Source organism: Zalophus californianus, chromosome 12 (genome assembly GCF_009762305.2).
Source record: "Zalophus californianus isolate mZalCal1 chromosome 12, mZalCal1.pri.v2, whole genome shotgun sequence".
Classification (NCBI taxonomy): domain Eukaryota; kingdom Metazoa; phylum Chordata; class Mammalia; order Carnivora; family Otariidae; genus Zalophus; species Zalophus californianus.
Genome location: NC_045606.1, coordinates 69,375,562 through 69,393,681, shown reverse-complemented (window position 1 = coordinate 69,393,681; position 18,120 = coordinate 69,375,562). Strand labels below are relative to the sequence as shown.

The 18,120-nt window shown below is 39.7% G+C and overlaps 1 protein-coding gene across 10 annotated transcripts in view; it reads left to right on the top strand.

Annotated features, from left to right (window-relative positions):
* Positions 1-18,120, top strand: part of DOCK4 (dedicator of cytokinesis 4) — a 428,555-nt gene that overhangs the window by 207,037 nt on the left and 203,398 nt on the right. For all 10 annotated transcript variants that reach the window (XM_027573302.2, XM_027573297.2, XM_027573299.2 and 7 more), the window contains exons 7-8: positions 3,633-3,717; positions 10,591-10,742. In XM_027573302.2, coding sequence (XP_027429103.1) covers positions 3,633-3,717; positions 10,591-10,742 — 237 coding nt within the window. The remainder of the gene's footprint in view (positions 1-3,632; positions 3,718-10,590; positions 10,743-18,120) is intronic.

The window sequence follows — 18,120 nt, the reverse complement described above, 5'->3', positions numbered from 1 at the left end:
TGCACTGAGCCTCCAGTCTTGCTGTTTGAGATGAGGCAGGCCAGGCAGGGTGGATCTCAAGGCTGTTTGAAGGGGACCCATGCTGTCTATCAAGTGTTTCTTTTTCATTTTGATAAAAACTTTGAGTTTTCACTGATTTATATTGGCTCTTAGTCATTATGCTGGTCCTCGTTTAAAGACTAGTTTGTAAATAGGAAGAAAGTTGGATGAAGTAGCTTATCAAAAATAGCTTAGAAATATAGAGGAGGCAGAAAGATACTTTTTCAGTTTTAGGAAGGAAGATGATGACAGAGAGAAAAACATTAATTATGACTGAAACATGACTCATATAAGTTCTAGCTTGTACTTTGGGCAGTTCTGTGGCTAATTTATGGTAAGTTGGTAAAACATTGATGCGTGAAAATGAACAATATAATTTATATAGCTCATCCTCAAATTCATGAATTTTCTGAGGTCTCATTTGGTTTTCTTTGACCCCTTAACTTGAAAACAACTTTCAGCACACAGATTGTGCATTTACTGGATTCTTGTAAGTATAAATCCGTTTTCTTATTGAATAGCGCTAAATGAAAAGCAAATTCAGATCATTCTCTTGCATATTAAACTAGATCAGATTGTCCTGCAAAATTATCTGTCCGCATGTAGATCTCTGGATGGCCATAAATTAAGAACGTTCACTTTCGAGTTGTGTGTCACACTGCTAAAGAGTGGTAAAGAGAAGCTGTCTGCGTGTGGGAAGCTTGGGAGGAAGAGAAGGAGGAGCTGTTCCTTTTGTTCCTTAACAGAGCCATGAAGAGAAGTATTCTCACCTGCAGGTGTCACACAGAGTTAAAATAATGGTACCCGTTTCTGTTCCCCATAGAGTCCTGTGCTGTCCTTTGACTTTTCCTGCTAAGATCATACAGAAGGGAGACTCTGTTCATCCTTCTTTCCTGATGCCCAGAGCAGTGCAGTGACTGAAATGACAAAGAATGTGCCCCTCCCCTCCCTGCTCTGGTTTCCTGTATCCTGAGCATTTTCTCCTTTCTCATTTTCCCTCATTTCTTCTTTCTGATATTAAAGCACAGCCCCGATCCTGTTCTGTGAGCTAGGAAAATCTCAAACACTGGGAGAGTTATCCTAAGGATATACCTAGGAATTAACAAAACAAAATCGATACGGAGGAAACTCTCTTCATACAGCTAGGACCCAGGAAGCCAGCAGAAGTTGAACAATTAAGGCTTTAGGAGAGAGAGAGAGAGAGAGAGAGAGAGAGAGAGAGAGAGAGACTTGCAAGTTAAAGGCTCCTGGAGCCCCAAGCCTGGGAGGTTTCTGGATTTCACATCTGCTCCAGAACCTGTGCAGCTAGAATTGGTCCTTACTCATTCTACAGTGATAGGGACTAGTTGCCCTTCATGTATCTTTTCTTCCTCATGGCATATGGCTGATGCTCTGAGTTTCTGTATCCAAGTTCTCAAAGAAGGAATCTCATTGAAAGTCAAAATCTACTATTCCTGTTTAGACTGAGCATTTTCTACCAGCCACTCATAAGCTATTGGGCAGTCCATGGATTATTTGTCCTTAGGTCAGGTGTGTCTATCTGTGGGCCAGGCCAGTCAGGTGTGGCTCGGGAAGGGGAGATGGTCAGATGACTAGACTGCCTCAGCAATTCCTCATGCCTCCCAGGGTAGGACAGCTTCTCAGAGAAGGAGCTGTGGGTAAGGTTGATGCCATGATTCATGTGTGGTTATATATCTTCTTTACTTTGCGTGATAATCTTTCCTCAGCAGTACTGACCTGGTGTCAAATGATGTCTTATAATGTAGGGCAGTGGTTCTCTCTTGGGGGAGGGGACGAAGAATGGGGAACAGACCCTATCGGAATCCCTGGTGAGGTGGACCAAGGGGATGTATAAGTCTGCTAGGGCTGCCATAACAAAATACCATAGAGTGGGTGGCCTAAACAACACATTTATTTTCTCACAGTTCTGGAGGCTAGAAGTGCGTGATCAAGGTACCAGCGGAGGACTCTCTTGCCAGCTTGCAGACAGCTGCCTTTTTGCTGTGTCCTCACATGACCTTTCCTCTGTGCTTGCATGGAGAAGAGAAATCTCTGGGGTCTCTTCTTCTTATAAGAACACTAGTTCTATTGGATTAGGGCCCCACCCTTTTGACCTCATGTAACCTGTATTACCTTATTATAGTCCCTATCCTCAGATATAGTCATGATGAGGTTGGCCATATTGGGTTTCTACATAAACATTTTGGGAGGGCACATTCAGTCTATAACAGGGAGACATGGATACTTGGAAAACAAATCACAGTGCTGTTTGTGATATGAAAGTTCAACAAAAATTAGAGAATGGAAGTGTGATTTTTAAATTTCTCAAAGTGAAACATAATTGAAGAAAATTAAACTTTTTTCATGTCAAGGACAACTACTGCCATTAAGAATGTCACAGACATGTAACCTTCTTAAGAACAGCTGTCCCTCAGCCTGGCTGGGTCAGTGCCTGGCTTGAAGTCAGTGCCAAATCAATAAGTTCTACTTATGAAGCCTCTAATGAAGTTTGGGGGAGGGTACAGAATTTCAGGATTTTTTTTTTTTTTTTTTTTTTTTTTAATACACAAGTGAGAAAGCTGTGGTTTTATAACTGGAAATGCCGTGGCAGAAGGCTTCCGTGTTAGAAAAGGATGTGAAAGGGACACAGAAAAATTATCAGAGAATTAACAGTGAGACCTGGAACGGGGTAACTGAGGGGAGTCTGGGAGAGAAACAGTATCTTGGCCTTGATCTACAGGGCATCACAAAGACATCGTGACATCTTTGGGATGGCCATGGAAGGTTCAGGAGATGAAGAGAACAATACGATGTTGCTCTCATTGTAGTCAAGTGGGCACCCTGGAGAGGAGGATGTCACCAAGGTCACTAGAGGCGAAGTGGTAGTTACACTGATGTTCCTCCATCTGTGGTAGGATGTCACAAATTAGTCACCATACTTGCTCCCACTGAGGTTGGATGGATAACCTTAGAACACTTCTCAGCACAGTAAGCCACATGTCAGTTGTGTCAATCCGACATAAGAGTTTAAACCGTTTCGCCACCCCAGGCCTAAAACTGTGCTACCTTAATTTCTGTCCCCTGCCTCTCCTAAGTTTCTCCTAATGACTGACCCCAGAACTCTCTAAGACTGAGGACTACACACACGTTGCCAGAGATTCACATTAGAAATGTGTTCGCTCTGGATATAACTAGGTGTTTTAGTGCTAGATCAAAGCCTGCCGGCCAAACCTCCCTCTTCTCAACTCTGATTTCTAGAACAAATGTATGTCTCGCTCTTGTTTCTACACAAGTCCACGATGGAAGGGTTTTTGTGGTGATAGTTCTTGGGGCCTCCAGGGGCAGGGGCACACCACTCACAGTGCCTGCCTATCCCCTCGATTTACCTGCCTTTGTCATCTTTCTCAAGTTAGGCCCGACGTCCAGCCTAGTTATGTTGGCTACTCCAAATGTGGTAACCAGTTACTAGAGGCAGAAAATAGAAGGATGGTGGGCGACATATCTAATTTCAAGGTGACACAGTAAAAATAGTGATCTTTAATATTTTCTATGGAGGTGACTTTTTCCCCAAATTTTTGCCATGTGTTTTCTAGACAACTGGGACTGGACCTGGTGCCTAGGAAAGAGTATGCAATGGTAGATCCAGAGGACATCAGCATTACCGAGCTCTACCGACTGGTAGGTACAAGAAATCTTGGTTCACAGCCTCACTGCTAATTTTGTGGTTTCTATGGTGCTCTTCATACTTGATTGATTTTGTAAGAACAGGATGTTCCAAGTTTAATTTGGAGCAAATAAAGAGAATTGAGAGCTGAGGTGACCATGCCCCAAGTAAATAACTGAGGTACTTTACCTGTTCCAGAATCATATGATGTGCTCTATTGCGCTCTCAAGTCTTAGATACTAGGAAGTAAATCCAAAGAAGTTTTAAGTTCTTTTGTACATCTTTGTACATTTTGTTAGTTTAGTAAAATGCCTACAAATCATACATATTTATCTGTTGTGTTCCAGGACGGTGTTGGAGCTAATGATACCTAGTTATTCTTCCCCAACATGTTTTACCCCCACCCCCTGCCCCCATTACCACTATCTGCAGAATCCATTTGAAAGTGTCTCCTTCACTGTCTCCAACTGCTGATCTTACCCCACCCCTTCTAGGCCCTAATCCATCCTCAGTGCTGAAGTCTGTTAATAATTCTAAGATATTTGATCATATTGCCCATCACCTATGACTTGAGTTTTTTCCGAGTTACATGGTAAGTTAAATCTGGTCCAATCTGCCTTGTATTTAGCCTTGTATTCTTTTTTTTTTTTTTTAAGATTTTATTTATTTATTTGACAGAGAGCACAAGTGAGCAGAGCGGCAGGCAGAGGGAGAGGGAAAAGCAGTCTCCCCGCTGAGCAGGGAGCCCAACATGGGGCTCGATCCCAGGACCCTGGGATTATGACTTGAGCCAAAGGCAGATGCTTAACCGAATGAGCCACCCAGGCGCCCCGAGCCTTATATCTTAATACTTGTATAAAAATTACCTAATTTCTTGATATTAACTAAGCTCTTTTAAAACCCCAAATCAAAGAAGACTGTGGCCGGGAAGGGCTTTCAAAGGCCATTACGCCAGTGTAATTTTACTTTGATATGGTTTCCCATGCGTCTTACTATAATGTTCAGAGGAACAGCTCCTGTGGTAAAGGAGAAGACTCCTTTTTGGAAGATCCTGCCTCTTCTGGATAGCTTCCCAAGTGTACAATAGTCTTCATAGAATAGTGGGAAATTCTTGACCTGAGATGATCTGGATCTGAGAAATGTGGGGAAAAAAATCATCAGTAGGCCCATCAGAGCTTATGTCTGATTTTTAGAAAGCATTTCTACCACTTTCAATTTTTTCCTTAGTCGCTGATCTGTTCAGATTATCTATCTACACCTTATTATGTCAGTTGGAATTACTTCTGCTTTTTGTAGAGAATGCCCTTCACATTGAGCTTCTTGAGAGTGATGTTTTGTGTGGCATACCTTTGTGGTATCATTGCTAAGTAGATATTTGGCACATAGCAAAACCACATTTAAATGTCAGTTGGAGGGAGGCAGAGAAAGAAGGAGGAAGGAAACAAAATAAGAGTGTTTCAAGTTGAAGTTATCCCTAATTCTTCGCTTGCATAACAAGTAAAATCTGTATAACTTATTTGCGAGTCACATCCTCTAGTGGAGCATCTTTATTGCAGTTACTTTAACTCATTGAGCATCAAATGTGTCTCTCACTTCTTTAATCTCACTCGATTGGAAGTTTCTTCAGAGTAGGCACTGTCTTATACTTTTTCTGTCATGCCCAAGATAATCTTGTACAGTGCTTTACACTTAATAAGCATTACCGATTGCTTAATAAGCAGTCACTGTTTTTGAGGTCATCATGTTATTATGGAAAGACCATGGGTCTAGATCCAAAAAACTAGATTTGGATTCCCTTTTCTCAGGTCTGTGGTCTTGAGCTTATCACTTAGTCTCTCAGAGCTTCACATTCTTCCTCTGTTAAGTAAGGAAATAATTCTTACCATGTTTGTTAGGAAGATTAAATAAATGCATGTAAATGACCTTTCCTTGACAGTTAATGTTTGCAGAGCACCTAAGCATTCAGTTGATTTTCATTCCTTGCTCACCTTTGCTTTATCTTTATTAGAGAGGCAAGTGGCAAGAGTGATTGATACCTTATATGCTAAATCTTAAGATTAGATCTGGCTGTGTTCAATGAAATTAATAATAGAAGCTTAGACATGATAGAAAGTTATTTCTTTATCACAATATGCAAGCCAGGAGGCAGGAAGTTCTGGGCTTGTGTGTGGTTTCATGGTGTCGAAAGTAATAAGGTTCTTATTTTTCTGCCCAGTGGTACATGGTTTCCATCATCAAGGATACTTCCAAGTTCGATACAGCTGCAAGGGCTCTAGCCATTACGTCTGCTCTCCAGCAGTAGGAAGAAGAAAGGTTCTTAGTTCAAAGACTTTAAAGAGCTTTGCTAGAATTTCCACACCACATTTGCAGTTATATTTCATTGGCCAGAACATAGTCACATCCCTGTATTTAGCTAGGGATGGCATATACTTGATAAGCAACTAACAGTGTCTGACACAAATATATTTTAGTTTTTCTAGTTTGATTTTGTATGTGTGTGAGTTTATCTTTGTTCTTTTCACCTAATGTCCTATATGGGATGGCAAATTGATTTCATCTTTTTCAACATTCTGATTTGTTTGTGATGGCCGCCAGGAGCGCCATGTTGATACAATTCTGGGGTCTCATCTGGGCTATGATTGATGAGCAATGGCTGTCACTGGTGCAGGGGACTACCACTGATGAGTAGTGACTGCCAGGCCAGGGTGTTTTCCATTTTTATAGCTCAGATCCTAGCCCAGAGTCTTCATTTCTGATTTTCCATGAAAATTTAATTTCTCCCGGTAGTGGTTGTATTTTACTGTTTGTGGCCCAAGAATAACCCAAATTATTATAAACTTCAAAAGGACCTGTTATCTTCAAGGCAGGTTTCTGTTTATGCCCTGGCCTAGCAATAATCAGATTGTCCATTGCACTGGTCCTTTTCTCTGGGCAATATAAAAGGGACTGACTATATTGACTTCACCAGGGAGAGTTCGCAGGCGTCACCTTCAGTCCCTTGCTGTCGTTGTTGTTTATCATCACGGATCAAGGGCCATGGCATGCATGCCCCAGTAGAGGATGTTTGATTGATTGTTGCCACTTGTTCGTTTTTTTTGTTTTTTGTTTTGTTTTTTTTACTGTGTCTTCTCCATGTCCTATTTGAAACACAGATGTTTGTACATTGCTAAATCCATACTGCATCATTAGAAGAAAAAAAAAAAGTCTTGCTTTAGGTTTTGGATAGCCCTGTTAGCAGGTCTTTCTCACCTAATTATGTTCATCTAACCAGTAAAACGTGCTAAACCTCACAGTGTTAACATATGTCCACTTGGAACGTTTGGTTTTCTGCCAAAGGCCACATCCCAGTCCGCCTATAAATAAAGAGAGCCTTAGCTAGATTCTCTGGTTATCTGTGCATACAGAGTATCTTTTTATAAACCTTTCTTGGTTTTATAAGATTATGTTAACTTCTTGCTTTGTGATCCTCAGTGGGTGGACCAGGGGTTCTCAAACAGAGAGCAGGGGACATTTGGCAATGTCTGGAGACATTTTTGGTTGTCAGAATTGGGGGTGGGGTGGATGGGGGTGGAGAGAGGGGCTACTGGGTCTGGTGTATAGAAGCCAGAGAAAGCTGCTAAACATCCTACAAAACCCAGGAAAGCCCCCACAACAAAGAAATATCCAGCCCAAATGATCAGTAGTGCTGAAGTGGAAAAGCTGTGGTATAGGCAATCCACCCAGTAATTTATACATTATATGAGGATTAAAAATTTGCATCCCTTCAATAAATCTTTAGAATGAATCTGTTTCTTTTCCTAATCAAAGGTCTAGTTAAATTATAAGCACATTTAGAGTGTCTGGTAGGTGCCTTTGTAACCGTAATTTATTTCACAGATGGATTTTTGTCTGTTTGTTATAACTACCAAATTATAGCCCTTGAAGTGTGAACATGCCTTTTTAATTTTGTTTTTGTAATAATATTTTCACAGAGATATTTTTAGCAGTTCCCCATTGTAGTGACTTACCAAGAGATAAACAAGTCATCATAACCTACTTACGTCCACATCTTTTCCAGACCTGGAAGAATGGTGGGTGAGAGAAGGGGAGATTTTGGTGCCATTTGTGATGACTCATGTCACATGTGCATAATCAGGGTAGAAGCAGACAGGCTTAGGACAGGCATGCATGCAAAGATCCATGGTTCCAAGGCAGTAATTGTACAGAATATGCAACAATGCATTTTTCAGTCGGCTTTGATTTGCCTGTCTTTGCATATGATCTCAATCAATAGTTCTCAGCCCTCATTGCACATTAGAATCACCTGGGGAGCTTTTAAAACTATCACTGACTGGACCCCCATCCCCTAGAAATTCTAATTTAATTGTTCTGGGATAGGTCCTGGGCATAAGTATTTTTTAAAAGCTCTCCTGGTGATTCTAAAGTGCAGTCAAGGTTGAGAACCACTGATCTAGATATATTGAATTCCTTGCATCAGTAAAGGAGCTAATTTTTTTTTTTTTTGCTCCATTTTTAGTAAATGTCATGACTGATGCTAGGAACTTTGCACTGTTTGAAATAAAGACCAGATGCCTCTTTGAGGTCCTTTATTTAAATAAGATTTTTATACCTGTTTTTCCCACTCTAGTCCTTAGTAGTCATTCATTTCTTCATAGTATTTTATGCTGTGTTACCCTAAACTTTTAAGTATATCCGTAAATAAGTTAGCATTTTCAGAAAATAAAAGGCTTCTTTGTGAGTTAAAGAGATGTAGTTTTATGAACGTACGCTGCTTCTTTTGCTTTGGTAAAAAAAGAAATTTTAAAAGCACAAAACAGAGCGACCTTCTCAGAAAACAAGGCAGAATTACACTTTTTTTTTTTTGCCCCCTATAGTTAGAATATTTCTCTGCAGGAAGCTTTTTCTAGCAATTATCACTAACACATAACACAGTGCTGAGGTGCACTTTACAAGAAAGTGTACCCTTCACTTTCGCAGAGAGATGTCCATTGTACCTGTTGAGTATACAGTGATTACAGATGCATTTGCTTAATTGCATTTTTAACTGTTTACCTTTTGAGTAGTTTAAATTAAAAGATAAAAGCATGAAAAATTCTGGTAATCTCATCCTGCTGCATTTACAACTGTACATTTAGATGGTGTTTTTTCCTTTCAAATCTTGGTCAGTCAGGAATCGTTGAACTAAGAAACATAAAAAAGATGGTTAATGTAGAAACAGGGTTAGGTGCCTTACCCCTAAGCCAAGGATATTACCCCATTCCTGTGGGATTAATTCCTAAGCTATTTTTTTTTTAATTGTCTAGTGAGCCAGAGGAGGTGGCCATTAGTAATCTGGGTTAGGAAAGCAAAAATACTCCTCATTCTTAGCACCTGTTCTGTGGATACACGGTCCTTGTGTGTGTTTCCCCTGCGCTCTTGCCCTGAATCTCTTCTCCTTGAAGGTGGTCCAAGAACTAGCTGGACCATGAACTGTTTGTAACTGGTCCAAGTACAAAAGTGATGAGTAAAGGTTTAGAAACCTTCATAACGTTCTAATATTACCATGACATCTTTATTGTCTGTTATGGAAATATCTGCCTATAGTAGATTGGGGGAAGAACAACTGGGTTTTTTCCTGCACGTAGTTGTCCTAGATGGTTCATTGGTCCTGCTGCCTCTTTGGCTCTTGGCCAAAGTGTCCCTTTCTCAGGACGCCTGCTCTGACTGCCCAGACACAAGTCAGATCGCATCCTTCCAGATCGTCGTGATAATCTGGTTCTTCCCCTCCATTTGTCACAGTTGCAGTTTCCCGTCTGTATGTGGGATGATTTTGTTGGTGTCTGCTCCCCCTGGTAGATAAGATCCATGGAGGTAGGGGCTATTTCTGGTTTTGCTCATCAGTGCATTCCCACTGCTTGGCACATAAGAGACACTTAACAAGTGTGTGTTCCGGACTGATCACCCCCATGTTCTCTTCACCCTGGAACTGTCGGTGATTACTTTCCTCCTTCAGCTTGTGTTAATGTTCACTTCTGATCCTGCTTCCCAAGTGTAGCCTACGCTAGGCAGAAGTAAGATGGACATGGATGCTGTTCTCCCCTTAGCCATCTCACCGGCTTCCCCGTTCTGCCGCCCTGTTAGCTCCACGGCAAGTTAGAAACATTTTCTTGCTCTCATGATTGAATATCACTTGCCACAGCGTGTCTCAGAAAACTACCACAGTTTTGCAATTTAATATACTTTAACAGGACTTTTAATTATGAAAAATGTGAAATCACAGCTGCATTGTTCAGCTACCATCAGTGAATGACCAGATACAATTTAGTCGGGTTTTTTAAAGATGACTAATAATTTATTCTCACCCTGGAAATTGATAAGGGAACAGTAGAATCTTTTGAACATCATGCTGCCTGAATCTACTCAGCAAGTTGGTATCATTTTAACATTAATGGTTTAAAACCAAAATCTTGGGGCGCCTGCATGGCTCAGTCAGTTAAGCATCTGACTCTTGATTTCAGCTCAGGTCATGATCTCAGGGTTGTGAGATGGAGCCTCATGTTGGGCTCCACGCTGGGCGTGGAGCCTGCTTAAGATTCTCTCTCTCCCCCCCCACCTCTCCGTCAATAAATAGATTAGATAGATAGATAGATAGATAGATAGATAGATAGATAGAACAAACCAAATTCTTAAGGCAAGATTCCTTGATAGTCTGCAAACTTCATGGTTTCTTATTTTAGAAGTTGGAAGAAAATTTGGAATGTAACATCCAACCAGATGCCAAATCCACAGGAAAAGAGAAAGAAGATACCACAGGACATCATAATCTTACCGTAGCTAACTAGTTTGTTGGACCCCATTGTTTTCTTTAGTCCACGCTGATCGTGTTTTTGTTGGGGGGTGTTATTCAGATGGAGCACCGACATCGGAAGAAAGACACCCCAGTGCAGGCCAGCAGTCACCACCTCTTTGTGCAGATGAAGAGCCTCATGTGTTCTAACCTGGGGGAGGAGCTTGAGGTCATCTTCTCACTCTTTGACAGTAAAGAGAATCGACCAATCAGGTAACTGCATCTGGAAACAGGACTGGAATTTCTTAATGTTGGAACGGTGAGCATTTGTAATTGACAAGCTTTAGGATATATGACCTTGTATACTTTTCCTTTATGAGCTCATTTGTAGAACTATGTGAATTTCTAAACTGCCTACCCTCTGGAGGTTCCCACGAAAGTTAAATTGGGGTGATGCATACAGAAGTTCTTTGAAAAACTCAAAAGGGGTGTAGAACCATGATAATGATTACTAAATCAAAGTATGTCATTGATATCAGGTCTGTTGAGTTACTTTGTATTGATAATGCAAGGAAGACAATATTTCCAAAGCCCCAAGTTGGTTTGCTTATCAAGGTCAACATGTATTTTTCACATTTGTGGTAAACAATTGCATTATTTTTGTCCTCTCTGCATTAGATAATATCAAGAGGGGGTAAGTACTTGGAAACCTTCCCATTAGAGTTTCAGAACTGCGAAATGGTAAACTGTTTCACATATTATTTTTCTTTCTCAGTTCTCAGAGTCTTCTCTTAGGGCAAGTTTTTAATATTTAGGAAAAACCTGTAGTGAATGTTTTGGTGGTTATTCAAAAGCCTCCACTCCTTATGTTTCAAATTTTTTTTTTTGTATTTGTTTTAACGTTGAACACAATGCACACCACCTTTTACATTAAAAGATTTAAATTTAGATTAAAATTGTATCACACAAATCTCACATGACCCAACTTTACCGTGTTTTACAAAATGATGCTTATTAAAATGCCGACAATTTTAAGCAACTCTGGGCCACGTATTTTGTTTCATAAACACAAAATAATTCTGGCTGGGTGGTGGACAGTGGGGAGGTTATGTGCTATGGTGAGCGCGGTGAACTGTGTAAGACTGATGAATCACAGACCTGTACCCTGGAAACAAATAATACATTATTATGTTAATTTTAAAAAATTAAGAAAATTAAACACAAAATAATTCTGGAGTATTTCTCTCCTGGTTAAAAAAAATACTTGTTTTCTCTAAGAAATATGTGTTAAGTTTATTTTTAATGCATTTATAGCTATAAAATCTTTGGTGAATTAATTTATGTGTTAATCATAACCTACTAGTAAGGGTACCTTCTATTCTTGACAAGTGGACCGAATCCATAGAATTTAAAGATAGTATTTTTGGACAGGAAGGACAGAATTTGTAAGCTGTGTAAATAACAATGATTATAGTTTCAAAATCTGCTTTATACACTTTTTAAAGGACATGAATCAGTAAGTTAGAAACACAAACCAGCAGTGCTAAAAAGGGAAGAAAATAAAGGCTTGAAAAACAGATCCAAATTGCAGCTTAGCCCGCGCTTTAGAAATGTGAAAGATTATGAAGAGATAATACTTGCTAACATACTGAGGTGTGTCTTAGAGAGCTTGGTTTCCAGGTAGTTTAACAAGAATTCCTCATAACATTGTCTATATAATATGTTGTCTCTAAAATAGTTAACAAACTGGGCGCCTGGGTGGCTCAGTCGGTTGGGCGACTGCCTTGGGCTCAGGATCGGGTCCCGCCTCAGGCTCCCTGCTGCGCGGGGGGGTCTGCTTCTCCCTTGGACCCTCCCCCCTCTCATGTGCTCTCTCTCTCTCAAATAAATAAAATCTTTAAAAAGAAAATATTTAACAAACTATATAGGAAAAGTAAAAGGGAGAAATGAGGTCACTCTTCTGCTCATTCGTGTTAAGCTAAGGTCTTGAAGACTATATAAATTCCCCTTTGCCATTAATGTTCACATTGTATCACCACAGGAGCGTGTTAATTTCGGATTAATATTAGCCGCTCTCTTAGTTTTGTCTTGTTATAAACATTTTGAAATTTCCTGAAACATCCTTTTAGGTTTTAAGCAACAGAGTTCCCCTTCTTTTATTCCTATGTACTTGATGAAAGTAGGAAAATAACCTGGGTACCCGATCCCCAAAATATGTTTTTGTGGTCCCCAAGTTCAGACCAGGAGCTGGGCCTTTTTCCTGCTCTCTGCCATGGTTGGGCTGCCATAGGTTCCTGCCTCTCTCTTCTCCCTCCCCCTCTTCTTTGTCTTCCCCTCCCCCTTGCCTCTGTCACACACACTCCTCTGATAATCCACCTGATAAGTAGTGACCCTAGAAGAAATCAAGCCTAAATCCCTCTTCACTACTTCTGCACCCGTAATCACCGTCAAGATGATCAGCAAAAGAATAAGTAAGAATGAATATATATGCTTACGAGGTGATGGAACCGTGTCAGATTTATTTTCTTGATTTTCGGAGACCTTGGGCAACACAGTGATGATTCTTTTAGGGAGTTTTCAGAACCTTGCTGTGAGTAGCTTTGTTTCCATTGATGGCACAGGGCAATGTCACCATTACCTTTCGAAGAGGCCTTGGGATGCGCAGATCTGGAGACCGGACTTGATTCTGGTCTTTGCAGTTGACCTTTGCCGTCCCTGACCCCCTCACTTGCCCCTCTGTCTTTTCATTCATCTTGAAACTGGTGACAAATCTGGCTTCCCACATTGCTCCCAGCCTACCTCATGAGTGTAAAGTATTTGCATCTTCTCAGAAAAAGGTATTATAAAGGTAAAATATGATTTTGAGAAATTGTGTTTTTTCTTAGGTCCAACAGTGTGGGATGTATGGGTATTTTAAAATCAACTTGCATTTCTCTTTTAAACTTTTTTTTTTTTTTTGAAAATTTCAGATCTGTGAAAAGGTCAGATAGTATCATAAAGCCTTGCTGTACCTGCCTCCAGCTTCAACAGTGATCAGCTCAGACCTGGTCTTGTAAACATAGCCCTTTCCGGTCCTCCTCCTTGACCCCAAATTATTTGGAGGCAAATACCAGACATCCTATTTTCAAATGTAAATATTTTGGGGTATATCTAAAAAGGGGAATTCCATATTACTGCCTAATAAGAAATTAGTATTCCATTATGATCCAATATCCATCTCCTGCCAGCCTTCAGTTTTCCCATATGGACTCATGTAACTTTACAAATTCCTTATCTGGAATTAGCACTTATCTGGAACCCTTATCTGGAATCCCAAATTCCTTATCTGGAATCTTTACAAATTCCTTATCTGGAACGCCAGATAAGGAATTTGTAAATTATAAGATGTATTACAGCTGGTTAATAAGTTTCACAAGTCACTTTTCAGCTACAGTTTCCCTCCCTCTCTCCCTCTTAAATTTTCTCATAATTTGTTGAGGAATCTGATCATTTGATTTTTTTTTTCCTGAGTTCCAAGTCCAGTCCAAACAATGTAAATCTGTAGACAAAAGATGGTATATTTAAGTGAATGCTTTTGTTGTTAAAGAAGATCATGAGTGCTGTAATATACAAAAAATAAAACACATTCTAAGTATAATATTTATAGCATTGATCCTGATCATTAATCACAGGAAGTTACCTTGTCCGGGTATAGGCGGAAGGGCCAACATGTGCACATGTGGAGGAGGTACGAGGAGAGGTAGTTGTTTGTTCCCCCCACAAGGCAGACAACTGGTTGGGACTTTTTTTTTTTTTTTTAACTTTCCTCCTCTAAGAAGCAAACAGCCAATATTTATTTATTTATTTTTTTAGATTTTATTTGTTTATTTGACAGAGAGAGACACAGTGAGAGAGGGAACACAAGCAGGGGGAGTGGGAGAGGGAGAAGCAGGCTTCCCGCCGAGCAGGGAGCCCAATGCGGGGCTCGATCCCAGGACCCTGGGATCATGACCTGAGCCGAAGGCAGACGCTCAACGACTGAGCCACCCAGGCGCCCCTGAAGTGCATATATTTACTGAGCACTAACCATTTTCCAGACTTCATTCTAAGTGCTTTAAAAATATCATCAGCACTAATATTATAGGTGAGAAAACGAGGGCACAGAAAGTTTGCGTAGTCAAGCAGGATTTTACTGGCCAGAGTTAGAACTTCGGAGACTGGTAGTCTTAATAATAAGCTGTTATAAATTATTGATAATAATAATACTAAACCTAACACAGGGCCACGAAAGTACTCTGTGCTACAGAAATTGCTTTTCTGAATTGAGTCCTTCTCAAGTACTTTATGGAAAGCAAAGTAGCATCCACTCTTACTTTGTGCCAGTGATAAGTAGCTTAGCAGTACTTGGAGATGGCAAATGCAAAAGGAGATAACATATGAAAATTGTCACCGTCTGGTTCACTCAATGGAACAGTGACCCACATGTGTCTCCTCAATACCAGGAAGGGTACGTTTTCCAAAAACAGACTTAAACTGTCACTGAAGCTGGACCGTGCTTAGAAAGCCCATTAATTTTATCTCAAAACAATTTCTACCCGAAGGTGCCCCTGAATGTTAGGCCTCTGATGCAAGACAACTCTTGCTGTAAGTAATCGAAAAAGACTTAGGGAACCTCTGACACCATCTTGCTCACATACACCTAAGCTGTCCTTTCCCAGCTTACCTTCCCCAGTTCCGTGTGTAACAGCACCAGCCCAGAGCCCCCTGCAGATAAAGCTACATTGGACTCAACTATCAGCAAATAAACATACTTTAATTTATTTGAGTTTTGTATGGTCTTGACATTTACATAATCAGTAGAAAAATGAGTTTGATAAATTACGTTTTATGTGAGTAAAGTGGTTTTAGAGAACATTTGTCTGGTTGAAAGTTTGTAATTTCCCCAGTCTGCAAGGTTACAGCTGGAAAAGTCAGGCAGTCATTTCCCTAGATACCATCTGTAATTTTATTTTCTTCTTTTCTATTCTATTTATTTAACAAAGCACTTACATAATGCTTATGATGTGCCAGGCACTGTTCTAAGCTCTTTTGAAAATATTTACTTATTTATCCCTTGTAACAACCCTATGAGGTAGGTACTATTACTCTCCTCATTTTTTTATGGATGGGAAAACTGAGGCACAGAGTGATTAATAGGTGACACAGCTGGTATGTCGTGTGGCTGGTATTTTAACTTGCAGCCTCAGCAGGTGTCAGTACTCTGAATGACTTTTCTATACCCATTCTCTTCATCTTTCGTACTTATCATATCCTGTTTTCTTCCTCAACCAAGTTTTATTCACCGGTGTGTGGTAAGGGGTCTGTTGAGGGTTTGTTTTTTTAAGAAACCGGAGTGGGAGAGAAAATGAGCTTGTTGACAGGAAGGATCTAGTAACAAAGGAGAGGCTGCACTCAGAGGACAGGGGAAGTCTTTGGTGGATCATTGTCCCTTCGGAGGCATGAGGAAATGGGCTTGAGACTGCAGGCAGGGAGATGAGCCAGGGGCCAGAGAAAGGGACAGGGTTGCAGAAGACGTGGATGTGCATAAACTGAGCTATAGGATTGGGAATATCAGGAGGTTTTTTTTTTATATATATATATATATATATATATATTTAATATATGTATATATTTATATATGTCCATATATATATATATATATAAAGAAATCAAACTAGTTGACATTATATGCTACAAATGTCTCCTTTGGCTTGCATTTAAAATTGGTTGTTGAAAAATTCGGTGACAGGAGTACTCCCGGTGCTTCTGTTTTCCATAGGCTGTAAGCTCCGCATGTGTGTACTCATTCATATCTTCCCTGTGTGGATATGTGCCAATTAATCTACAACAGACTATAAATTATATGGGCCAATGAAAATGACATCGTTCACTGGCTGACTACTTCCCTTATAACTTTCATTACTTTGTTTCCTGATGTATCCTAAGGCTTCATTAATTAAAGCTGTAAATTTGTTTCACGACTAATCTATTACTGTATTTCATTCTCATCAGAGAATTTATTTAATAGGACCTAAGTGCCACAAATGGGTACTTAGCTTAGTACAGGGCTGCTCATGCATGCATGCTGCTGGCTTGGGCTTTTATTTGAGAAAATAGCAGCAGGGTAGTACTCCTGGAAAGTCTTATTCTGGTGATTCAATTCCAAAAGTCTTTTCATAGTAGTTAAATTCAGATAAAATTTATTTTCTGTCGGTACCTTATTCGCATTCTTTCCTGAAGTTATGTATTTTTCCTACCATCATACATGGTAGGAAATACATACAGTCTTCATTTTCTTTGAAATGCCTCATTTCCATGTAAATTTTATGTTGCCCACAATCACCTTCTTTTTTAGTATATCATCATAATTCTGTCATTTATGAAAAAGATAAGTAGTGAATATTATTGGTGGGGCACAGGTTTTTTTAAACGTGAATTCATACAGAACTATGAAGTATGTCTGAATGTATCTCTGTCCTCAAGACACATATCTTCCTATATCTGGTACGGGCACCACTATATAGTTTATAAATGGCCCAGCTCTGGTGTCAGAGAGCCTGGGTTCAAATCCTGGGTTTTTTGTTTTGTTTTGTTTTTAATTCAGTAGCTGAATCAGCCTGGGTGAGTTAATTCATTTTTCTTATGGCTGTTAATTATCTGCTAAATGAAGATGATAATAACACTTTCCTCTCAGGATTATATGAGGATTAAATGGGATAATAGATATACTTCGTAGTATAATGCTTGATACCTGGTAATTGGTCAGTAAATGGTAGCTCTAACGATTACGATTTTCAAAAACCCAAATAGGAAATATACTTTAACATAACCAGAAATGATAAATAGTATTTGGTCTTGAATTCTTACATTTTATAAGGAATTATTGTTGATTTTTTTTAGGTACAAGTTATTATAGTCTAGGTAAGATTCAGAGAGACTAGTGTACTAGTAAACAGATAGAATGGCATCAGGGTTATGATTTGTTTTAAAATACTTCAGCAACAAGAAGAAAAAAAAAGGGAAACAAAGAATAAAAGGATAGGTGGAGCCATATAGTGGAGCTAATTTAATGGTTGTGGGTTCCCTGTGGTAGGTATATGGGTTCCTGGTTTAACTTTTATCAATATATAGTGTGTATGGTTAATGAGCTACCTGCTTCAGATGTTTTCTGCACATAGGCAAAAAAGCAATGAAGAAGAAGACTGGTTTATTAATCCGGTCTAGTCACTAGTTGCATGGATGGTCTTGGATCCATTCTGCCTTACGGTAATATTCCTGGGTTTATATAAACTGACAATAATATCCCTGATAATGGATTTGGCACAACTTGAGAGGAATGTTTTCCTAAGGTCTAGGACATTCAGTATTTTATAATATGTGCATTATAACACTACCTTTAAAGCATAAGCTTTGACTTATATATAAAGCAAAGTGTAGCAGCTTTTAGCAGATGAATAAAGATTCTGTGAAAGGAAATACCTTACATGCTCAAGCAAAATCCTGTGTCTTCATTAGCACCAGCTTCCCAGGAACTCTGAATTAGTACAGGTGTGGCCTCTCAAAAGTGAAGGAATGCAACAGTTCTGTGAATGACAGATTACCTCTGCCCATTCAGTTGTTCCTTCATTCCCTC